This window comes from Calliphora vicina, chromosome 4 (genome assembly GCF_958450345.1).
Source record: "Calliphora vicina chromosome 4, idCalVici1.1, whole genome shotgun sequence".
Taxonomy (NCBI): Eukaryota; Metazoa; Arthropoda; class Insecta; order Diptera; family Calliphoridae; genus Calliphora; species Calliphora vicina.
In genome coordinates this window covers 119,232,500-119,244,299 of record NC_088783.1, presented here as the reverse complement: position 1 = coordinate 119,244,299, position 11,800 = coordinate 119,232,500, and the positions used below count along the sequence as shown (strand labels likewise).

Sequence of the window (11,800 nt, the reverse complement as noted above, 5' to 3'; positions counted from 1 at the left end):
AGTAATTTCCTAAATTTAAAAGGAAATACAATAAGAAATGATATTAATAAAGAAATTTTAACAAATTAATGGAATGTTAATAATAAATGAAAATTAGATAATCCATTTTTGGCCACACCAAATTTTAATTCTTAAAAATGTTATTAACAGTGTTTATTTTAAACATGAAAATGTTTTTCTAACATTTTTCTTGTTTTCTTTTAAACATTTTTGTACATTCTCTCAATCTCTCCAGTTTGTTTTTATTTCTTTTAAGATCTTTTTCGAATTGCATCTTGGAATTTGTTGAAAAAATTAAATAAAATAAACAGATTTAAAAGGCAATACACGTCTTGCTTGGCTTTCCTAATACAGATTTCTCTTTCTTCCTGTATTTTACTTTGTATTTTATTTACATATTCAAGCACTCAAGTATTTTGTCAATGAATAGTTTTGTATTAATAATAATAAATGAAATTAAAAGCACGTAGTTTTTGGAATACAAAATAAGTATTTACAAAAAAGAAACATTAAATAAACAAGCAACATTAGTTAATATTAAAAAATATTGAAAAATTTATAGAAAACAAACGTATTAAGGAAAATCAAAAAAAAATAAAGAAAAACTAAACAAAATGAATCATTAATTTATAAAAAAGTTTTATAAAAAACTATACTACGAAACAAAATAACGAAATATTTTATTCATTGTTGGGAGAAGTGTAACAAAAAAGAAGTGTTTAAAAAACAAACGAAAAAATCTTTCTAAAATCCAAAACATTTGACAAATTTTTTTTACTAAAATGATTAAATTAAAATCACTGTTCCGTAGAGGACAGACGCCCTCTCAAAACTCCTCCTCATCAACGAAACATTCCAGTAACAACAATCGCAATAAATCCCAGTCCACCCAGTCCCTCAATACCGCCATTGACAACGAAGACAAACAAAACTCGGCCGCTGCATCATCATCAACGAAATTCTATCCAGCCCCACAAAATCCCTTAGTAAACATTGTAGATTCTTCGGCGGAAAGGGGAGTGGATGTGGGTGACGATCAATTGACGCATACACAAAGTTTGGAAAATAATAAGGCTAACTCACAGCACGCCAATACTTTGCCGCACAAGACAAAAAAGGGCAGCACACCCAAAAAAGGGCAAAAACAACCCAAACCTTTGCCGGTTGCTCCAACAACTAATAAAAAGTCTACGGCTGCAAGCGATGTAATGTCTTCAATGGCTGCTGTAGTACCAGGTCAACAAAGTTCTGCGGTGGGCACTGTTAAGAATAATAATTTCAATCCGGCCTCTTCCATAACATCATCACACTCTAATCCAGCTATATCTTCGAACACGGCTGCTAACTCCTCGGGCAATAATGTGGCCAGTGATTTGTATACCATAAATCCGGCATTTATGGCTGCTGCAGCTGCTGCCAGTTATCAATTGTTAAATAACGAACAGCAACAAATATTAGAGGTAAATTTTTGTTTATAATTTTTCTGTTTTCTTTTAATTTATTGTCATTTTCCTGGATTTTAGGCTACCAATAGCAAAATGCAGGAGCTGCAAACACAATTGGATCGTTTGGGTCGTGAAAAACTGCTGGCAGAATCACGTGTCAACGAATTGCTGCCGTATCAAAATGAAGTGACCAAACTAAAACAGGAACTTATGAAAATGCAGGTGAGTGGTTGAAGAAGAATTTACAGAAAAGAAAAAAAAAAACAAAGAGAAGGATTAAAAAAAATAGTAAACAACAGGGATGGCAAAGTTAGTACATTGTTTTTAGGAAAATACTAGACAAATGAAAAACAGAGATGGAAATAATTGTAATATTATAATATCTTTGAATATAATAAGGAAATTAATAGAAAATTTAAATTTTTACATTGAATAGTTTCCTTAAGTTGTTTAATCACTAAAAACATGTAATAAAATTAAGCTTTTTAATCATTAGAATTAATTGAATTATTACATATTTTTTTTACAAATTACCAAGAAAATTATTTTGTTTAAGAACAATTAAAAAAATAAAGATTCGTTAAGTTTTTTATTTAATTCATCAAAAATATGATTTTTTGATAGATTTAATTAGAAGCTTATTTCTGCTAAACAAATATATAAAAATCTCAATTTAAAAATTGTTGGTTTAAAAACTAAAGTTTCGTTAAGTTTTAAAAGTTTTTAAAAGACTAAATATTTCTTTAGAATTAATAAGATTATCATGTAATTATAACTAAAATGGAAACAACTATGATTTATTTCGTTCAGTTTAAAAACTAAAGATTCGTTAATTTTTTTAAATCGTCTAAATTAGAAAAATTAAATTGATTCAAACTAAAGTTTATATAAGTTAAAAGAATATATAAAAATCTCTTTTCGGAAATTCTTAATTTAAGAAATAAATTTTCGGTAGGTTTTAAAAATTTAAATAAATTTTTATATTTCTTTAGATTTCAATAGAATGTCATGTAATTATTACTGAAATGGAAAAATATAAATATTTTATAATTTGTTAAAAAAGTAAAGTTTCGTTAAGTTTTATTACTAGTGCAAAAATATATATTTTTGTAGATTTAAACTGTATTCTATCTGCAATAAACGATTATATAAATTTTATTTTTTTCAAAATTCTGGGCTCAAAAATAAAGTTTCGTTAAGTTTTCAAAATTGACAAAAATTATAAAATTTCTTTAGAATTTTATAGAGGGTCAAGTAATTATAACTAAAATGGAAAAAATTAAGTGTTATTTCGTTTATTTAAAAAAATAAAGTTTCGTTAAGTTTTATTATTTGAGCAAAAATTATTTTTTTTCTAGATTTGAATTAAAGTATTTTTAGCTTAAAAGAATATATAAAAATCTCTTTACGAAAATTCTTGGTTAAAAAAATAAAGTTTCGTTAAGTTTTAAAAATTGCCTCAAAATTCGAAATTTTTTAACAATTAAATTTAGATTCATGTAATTATAACTAAATAGGAAAAAAATGTGTTTTATTTCGTTCAGTTTAAAAATAAAAGTTTCGTTATGTTTTATAATTTGTCTAAAAATTATTTTTTTTCTAGATTTAAACAAAAGTTTATGTAGGTTAAATGAATATATAAAAATCTCAAATCAAAAATTCTGGGTTTAGAAAATAAAGTTTCATTAAGTTTTTTAAATTGTAAAAAAATAATTTTTCTCTAAATTTAAAAAGTTTGTTTGTCTATATTAATCAAATAATGAAAAATATAAATTTTTTTATTCTTAGTTTAAAATATTAGGTTTCGTTAAGTTTTAAAAACGCCCAAAAATTAGATATTTCTTTCACAATTAAGAAACAAAAGTTTAATTTTTAATAACACAATTTTCCATTCCTGGCTAAGATGTCAAATTATGAAGAGTGAATAAAAATAAAGTCTCAATTTTATTTTTAAATACTTTTTTTTAAGAATTTCTTAAATTTTGTAATCAACCGTTTATTCGAAAGTTTAGTTTAAAACTAAATGATTAATTTTATAGAATACGAGTTTCTTTTGCCTCTTCATTGAAAATTTGATATTTAATTCACATGTTAGAAAAACGAGACTTTAAGATATTTGTTCTGTTTAGTCAGTCATGAAACCACAATTCGAAAACATTTCATTCGAAAAATGTTAAGAAAAGAAGCTCAATAACACAAAACTTAACTTGAAACCACAAATCTATCAACAATAAATAAAACAACAAACTATTATCATAAAGAATAATAGAAAATAAATCAACTAAAACAGCTAGGAGCTCATCAAAAAAAGAGCAACAAAACAATCCACTAAATAATAGATTTAAAATGTTAAATACAGGAAAAGCATGACGACTGACTGGTTTGTAGTCAAAGCATGCATTTTTGCAATAATACTTCCCTTTGGGGTAGTCTTCTCTTTGTAGTGGGTGTTAAATTACTTGTTTATTTATTTATATTAATCATTTGATTTTCCAATCATTTCGCTCTAGAGTGTCCAAGAGAAAAATCAATTGGAAATTGCCAATTTGAAATATGAAAATGAATCATTAAGAAATCGCTTAAGAGACGTGGTTAATTCTCCTCTATCTGATGCGGAAAAACATCAAATCATACAAGATTCACAGCGTTTGCATAGTTCAGCACCAGCTTCTATAGCACTACCCACAGTAAGTAGAAAAACTTGCCAAAATTAAACTTAAACTAATGTATCTTTTGCTTTTTTCTAAACAGTCCACAGACAACGATAATGGTGGCACTCCTTGCCTTACACCCGACTGGGATAAACACTCGTCGTCTAGTGAAATATCTGTAGCTTGTTTGCAGGACAAAATCATACAAATGGAAGAAACCCATTACTCGACCAATGAAGAATTGCAAGCCACTCTACAGGAATTAGCCGATCTGCAAGTGCAACTAACCGATGCTCATGCCGAAAACGAACGTTTGGCCGAAGAAAAAGATGTTTTGTTTCAATCGTTATGTCGACAAACCGAAAAACTTAATGACTCTCGAACACAAATCAATAATCTACAAGAACTTTTGCTAAGAGATGCCAAACAGAATAGTGCCGCCGAGGAAGTAGCCAATACGGAGCGTGAAAAGAAGTTGATGGATTTAATAAAAAGTGCTCAAGACGAACGTGAGGCGGTTTTAGTGAAACACGAAGAATTGAATGGTGAATTACAGGAAATGCGTCAAACTCATGAAGCTCAAAACCTAGAACAGTCTCGTCTGCGTGAACGTATTGCTCTGTTAGAATCTTCCATTGATAACGAACATGCTCAACGCAAACAAATGGAAAGCCAGCTGTTAACAGCCAAAGAGGAAATCTCCCATGGTCTCATAGAAATCAATCGTTTAACCACTCTACTGGAAAATGCCAAAGCCAAAATAGAAGAACTCGAACAAGACTTGGCACGAGGAGATAAAACTGATCTAAGTGATTTGCTAGATACAGCACGCAAAGAAAAGGATGTATTAGAGGAAAAAGTGGCTGAATTGCAAGATCAATCCTCACGCAGCCAGGCCGAAGCAAGACGCCTCAAAGAACAACTAACCGATGTTACGGAGGAGCTTAAAGTCACCAAAAACAATAACAAATGTGCTCTCTCACATCTCGAATATCGTTTTGAGCAGCTGCAGCAAGAAAAAGACAAACTCTCGCTGGAAAATCAACAACTTAACGAAACCACATCTGAGCTACAAGTTCAATGTAAATGCCACCAAGAAGATAAAACTCAACTACAAAATTTATTGGCGGAAACACAAAAACATCTGGCCGAAATGGAGCGTAAACTCAACGATACTCAAACACAATTGGAGGATTTGCAGCAGTTGCGCAAACAGGAGATAGAAGAATGGCAGCAGTTCCAGTCGGATCTATTGATGACGGTGCGTGTGGCCAATGATTTTAAGACTGAAGCTTTAAGTGCTCGCGAACAATTAGTTTTGGATAATAAAACCCAAAAGGAAAAGATACGCATGCTAGAGCAACAAATTGAAAAATTAACCAAACAACGTGAGTTTGAAATACATTTTACTTTGTAAAAATTTGTGTTATTATTTATCTCTAATGGCTTTGTTACAGAACAACAACAAACTGAAACCCAGCAATCTGTTTTAACGACCGTGCAACAGGAAATGGCCTCTAGACGCAGTAAAATTGGCAGCTTTTCAAGACAGGACTCCAGACTGTCGGTGAAGACTTTAATCGAGAGTATAGAAAATAATAAACAGGTAATAAATATATATAGATAACATAACAGACTATAGTTTAAACTGTTAACCAGACTATAGTTTAAACTAAGAAATATACTATGGCCTTAATTAGGAAGTAGACTCTAGACTAGACTTTAGGCTTGGACATACATTTGGTTATAGACTAAAAACTAGACTATAGTTTAAACTATAAACCAGACTTTAAACTTTTAACTAGAATATTGTTTAAACTATAAACTACAGTTTAAACTATGAATTAGAATATAGCTTAAACAATGAAATAGATAATAGTCTAAACTATAAAGTATAGTCTAAACTATAAAGTATAGTCTAAACTATAAAGTATAGTTTAAACTCTAAACTATAGTTTAAACTCTAAACTATAGTTTAAACTCTAAACTATAGTTTAAACTCTAAACTATAGTTTAAACTCTAAACTATAGTTTAAACTCTAAACTATAGTTTAAACTCTAAACTATAGTTAAAATCTAAACTAAACTATAGTTTAAACTCTAAACTAAACTATAGTTTAAACTCTAAACTATAGTTTAAACACTAAACTATAGTTTAAACTCTAAACTATAGTTTAAACTCTAAACTATAGTTTAAACTCTAAACTATAGTTTAAACTCTAAACTATAGTTTAAACTCTAAACTAAACTATAATTTAAACTCTAAACTAAACTATAATTTAAACTCTAAACTAAACTATAATTTAAACTCTAAACTAAACTATAGTTTAAACTCTAAACTAAACTATAGTTTAAACTCTAAACTATAGTTTAAACTCTAAACTAAAGTTTAAACTCTAAACTATAGTTTAAACTCTAAACTATAGTTTAAACTCTAAACTATAGTTTAAACTCTAAACTATAGTTTAAACTCTAAACTAAACTATAATTTAAACTCTAAACTAAACTATAGTTTAAACTCTAAACTAAACTATAGTTTAAACTCTAAACTATAGTTTAAACTCTAGACTATAGTTTAAACTCTAAACTATATTCGATTCAGTTTTTAATCGATTATTCGGTTTTCCCTAATATAATGTTTAAATTTTGTAAAAGAAATCGATATTTAACCTAATATTCTTATGCAATTACAGAATTTTGAAAATTTCTTCGGTTAATTCAATATTTATTAAAACGGTTTTCCGAATAATCGTCTAAATTTCTGTTTATATAACAAAAATTTTGTATAAAATCTTTAAATATAAATAGAAAATGAAATTTTGCACAATTTTGAAATAAATTTTAAATTTTTATTCGATTAATTTTTTAATCGATTATTTGGTTTTCTCACTATTCGTTTAAATTTTATAAAAAATTGCATATTTTAACTAATATTCTAAAGCTATTCACGAATGATGTAAATTTTTTCGATTAATCGAATATTTATTGAAACGGGTTTCCGAATAATCGTCTACATTTCTGTTTATATAACAAAAAATTTAAATATAAATAGAAAATGAAATTTTGCACAATTTTGAAATAAATTTTAAATTTTTATTCGATTAATTTTTTAATCGATTATTTGATTTTCTTATTATTCGTTTAAATTTTATAAAAAAAATTACATATTTTAACCAATATTCTAAAGCCATTTTCGAATGATGTAAATTTTTTCGATTAATCGAATATTTATTGAAACGGGTTTCCGAATAATCGTTTATATTTCTGTTTATATAACAATAATTTTGAATAAAATCTTTAAATATAAATAGAAAATTAAATTTTGCACAATTTTTAAATAAATTTTAAATTTTTATTCGATTATTTTTTTAAACAATTATTCGGTTTTTTTATTATTCGTTTAAATTTTGTAAAATAAAATCGATATTTTACCTAATATTTTTAAGCTATTTTCGAATGATGTAAATTTTTTCGATTTCTCGAATATTTATTGCAACGGGTTTCCGAATAATCGTCTATATTTCTGTTTATATAACAAACATTTTGAATAAAATCTTTCTCTTTTGAATCTTATTTAATTAATGATTTTTTTTATTTATTTTGTTTTAGACTGCTAAACCGGAAGAACCAGAATCTCGTTACAGTTCTTCCTCCAGCTTAAATAGTAACACTACACCCGAAATAACAACCAGTACTATGCCTCTGGGCAATACAAATACCAATACAGCAGACTGGTCAGAGAATGTAAGTGTTGCACAGAAATCATAATTAAACTTCAGCCATTCATTATATACCCCCATTCTTTTAGGTTTCTCGTTTAACTCCTTTGATAGGCAGCTTAAATAACACAACAACGACAACGGCAGCTTGTACACCAAATACAAATAATACCACAACATCATTGGTATCCTCATTGAATACCACAACAACCAAAGGTCCTTTAAGGGAACAACAACAGCAGCAATCAAATATACACATTAGTAGTTTAAATAATGTCTCCAAATCATTGTTAAGTGGTAAGTTTTTTTGTTTTTTCAATACATACTTTAAATTTTTATATAATTTCTTTTAATTTTTATTTTTGCAAGGCGAACGTAAGGATCCCTTAAATATGCTGGCCAAAAATGGTGGTTCCAAGCGTAATGCTTTATTGAAATGGTGTCAGAATAAAACCGTAGGCTATCGCAATATCGACATCACAAATTTCAGCTCATCCTGGAATGATGGTTTAGCATTTTGTGCAATTTTACATTCCTATTTACCGGATCGCATTCCTTATGATACTTTAAGTCCAACCAATAAACGACGTAACTTTTCTTTGGCATTTGCGGCTGCCGAATCGGTGGGCATAACCACAACTTTGGTAAGATACTAAATATTTTTTTTTTTTAAATCAAAAGTTTTATTTACATTTTCATTTATTTTTAGAATATCAATGACATGTGTCAAATTGAACGTCCCGATTGGACTCAAGTAATGTCTTATGTTACTGCTATTTATAAACATTTTGAAACTTAAATTTATTTCTAATTGTCTATTCATACTCTTACTATTTTTACCTTTAACTATTATATTAACCTTAATATTAATATTAAATTTAATTTAATCGTATATTTAAACAAAATAAAAAACAAATGTTGGCTTATTTTTATTGTTAACACTTGGTATATATTAAATGTTATTAATTTTATTTAATTTTTTATTAATTATAAGACTTGCCCTGATTTTTTTTTTCTTATTATTATTTTTAAATTTAAAAACTACAAACCAAATTTTAGTTTTTTTTTCTTATGTTTGTTATTTTTATGTTTTTAGTTTCTCTTTGTTGTCATTTTAGGACCGCCCTTTCTTATAATTTTATTATTTATTTTATATATTTTTATTAAATAAAATATTCATAATAAATTTATTAAGAATTAAAACAAACAACAAAAAAAATGTAAATATTGCTACTAAACAAAACAAAAACCACAACACCAATTACTAAAAAAAAGAATTTTAATTTATTTTTGATAAAAAAGAGAAATAAACGAAAAATTTAAAAAATTATTCAAATAAATACAAAATATATATAAATTTTAGTTTTATTTTGGCAGTGAAACAGAATAATCAAGGGGTTTAAGGCGGAAAACAACTTGAATTTTAATAATATGTAATTTGTTTTTGGGGATTAATCTGATAAAATACTATACTGTAGATTAACTCTAAACTAGACTATCGACTAACTAGTTTAAACCAGACTATCAGACTATAGTTTAAACAACTCTCTATATTCGAAACTAAACTAGTTTAAACTGTAAATTTGCCTATAAGCAAGACTATAGTTTAAACTGTAGACTAGAGTATTGTTTATCTTATAAACCAGACTATAGTTTAAACTCGTAACTAAACTGTAGCTTAAAGTAGACTATAGTTTAATCTATAAACTAGACTCTTGTTTAAACTATAGACTATAATATTGTTTAAAACATAAACTAGACTATAGTTTCAATTCTTAACTAGACGATAGACTGGATTATAAACTAGACTGTAATTTGAACTATAAACAAGACTATACTTTAAACTGTACACTAGACTAAGCTGTAAACTAGACTAGTTTAAATTATAAACAAGACTATATATAGCTTAAACTGAGTGAAGTTTTTAGAAAAACAAGTAATTACCATAAACTATCAATTCCACCTTGAAATTTTTGTTTTACATTTTCTGAAGAAGCGAAATACGGCATTAATTCGATCGGAATGGAATTCTGTGACAGGTTTGATTAACAAAGATTGTTGTAAAGTATACATTTCTTGTTATTAAACAGTATAACTGTTACCTATAGGTCTTTTTTCTGGGGGAAAATCTTCCAGTTAGAACAATACTTCAGATACCAGGTTAGATTATAATAGCTGCCAGCTAGCTCATTTGGGTGCTGACGAGAACCGCATGCAAGACCAAAATCCCAAAAGGATCACATGGCCAGTATTTCAAAGACTTCTTGATACTGCAATACCTGAGTTTAGGAAGAACTGTTTGACAATGTGCGTCAGGCGGCCGTAATGAGGGAATCTGTAATTTCTAAACGTATAGTCTTATTTAAATAAAATAGCCCGTGTTTATAGAAGAGGTGTAGTTGAGTTAGTCTTGAATTTGGATTTGAAAGACAAAGGGATGGGGGTGGAAACTCACCTAAACACCTCCTTCCTCTCGTCTTTAGATGAGTTATCAATAATGAATCTGAGACGAATCCATTCCTTCATCAGAGAATCTGGTTGGTTCAACTTGGAAACAACGGAAGCCGAATAAGTACCCTGCTGTTTACATTTTGGTTGGTATCACAAAGGGATCAGTTTTGATTGGACCCAAGTGAGCTGCTTGATGAAAAAAGTTGTCAAATTTTATCGTTGAATAGTTTCCTTAACTTTTAATACATTTCAATCTAGTTTCTAACTAATAATCCATTTTTATTTTCTCATTTCCAAACCAAATTAAAAAAAAAAATATTTCTAACCTCAAAATAAATTCATTCAAAAATTTACAAAAAAATTCCAATTTAATTTGTACACCTTGGAAAATTTTATTTAAATCTTAAATAAAGTTTAATTTCTACCCTTTAATCTTCAATAAAACTCTTATTTTCATATAAGTATCAATCAATAATTAATTTTTTATATAATTCCCAACTTTATTTTGTTTTTCTTAAATATTCCTTAAAAGTAACAAAAAAGTTTTAATTTTATTTTTCTTAACAATACTCTATAGTAATGTAAACAACAACCTCATTTCCAATATACTATACATATGTATATTTTTATATATATTTTATTAAATATTTAAGTCTAATTTTGACTTTTTGCCAATTGTTTGGGCTGAGCATTCATGGCATCCAATTCATTTTGTATGCACTCAAATTGCTGATACAATTGCAACAACTCTTCATGATTCATTTCTAAATTAATATCTTCGCCGGCACCAGTTTTCAACTGCAACACAGCCAAGGCAGATTTTTCACGCTGCTGGCACTGTGAGGAGATCTCCACATTGAGTTTCCAGGCTACATCGGCCACTTCATTTGATTCATAACGATCACTAGCTAAATTATTCATAATGGGTGTGGTTTGTCTTACCCACAAACGTACAATGGCATCGATTTTGGCCTCATCTTGCAATTGCAGTTTGTCACGCAATTCGGCCTGCAGCAAAGAGGGTTTAATGATGTAAGTACTGGTGCGTCTTAAAATATAGGAAAATGTTTTAATCAATAGTAGGAAATCGGGCCGGGGAACACCCACTAAACGCTCCAGTTCCTCTAAAGCATTTTCATTTTCTGCCGAAGAGGAAATGCCCTCTTCGGAGGAATCACCAGCCGTATTGCTATTAATCATTTGACGGTGCACATATTGCAGCACCGTGCTAAAGGTGTTGTAAGGTAAAGAGTTGATGATTTTTATGCCTTCACGAGCTCTGCAAGGTATTAAAATTAAACATTTACTAGTCTATAACAAATTTATGATAATAAATTTTACCTATCGGTTATTTTAATCCAATTAATGCTCATTATTGTCCTGTCTTTAGTTCTCTCTCTAAAATTTTATATAAAAATGTAATAAAACAATTATTTCACAGTTTCCTGTTCCTTTTTATGGCCTTTTTACAATCCTTTCAAGTAAAACAATAACAAACTAATGTTTTGATTTTAATCTGTCATTTCTTTCTTTT

At 28.0% G+C, this 11,800-nt stretch overlaps 2 protein-coding genes across 2 annotated transcripts; one reads left to right on the top strand and one right to left on the bottom strand.

Annotated features, from left to right (window-relative positions):
• The first annotated feature begins 673 nt into the window (after positions 1 to 673).
• On the top strand, positions 674 to 9,172 carry spdi (split discs). The gene is made up of 9 exons (XM_065506632.1): positions 674 to 1,460; positions 1,524 to 1,667; positions 3,956 to 4,132; positions 4,197 to 5,484; positions 5,554 to 5,702; positions 7,706 to 7,840; positions 7,905 to 8,112; positions 8,185 to 8,459; positions 8,525 to 9,172. Exons 1-9 carry the CDS (start codon positions 783 to 785, stop codon positions 8,612 to 8,614), a joined length of 3,144 nt encoding a protein of 1,047 aa, XP_065362704.1. The 5' UTR covers positions 674 to 782; the 3' UTR covers positions 8,615 to 9,172.
• A 1,541-nt stretch (positions 9,173 to 10,713) lies between these two features.
• Vlet (Valette) lies at positions 10,714 to 11,796 on the bottom strand. Its single transcript, XM_065507417.1, has 2 exons — positions 11,608 to 11,796; positions 10,714 to 11,545 (listed from the first exon to the last, which is right to left on the bottom strand). Exons 1-2 carry the CDS (start codon positions 11,637 to 11,639, stop codon positions 10,921 to 10,923), a joined length of 657 nt encoding a protein of 218 aa, XP_065363489.1. The 5' UTR covers positions 11,640 to 11,796; the 3' UTR covers positions 10,714 to 10,920.
• Positions 11,797 to 11,800: the final 4 nt, after the last annotated feature.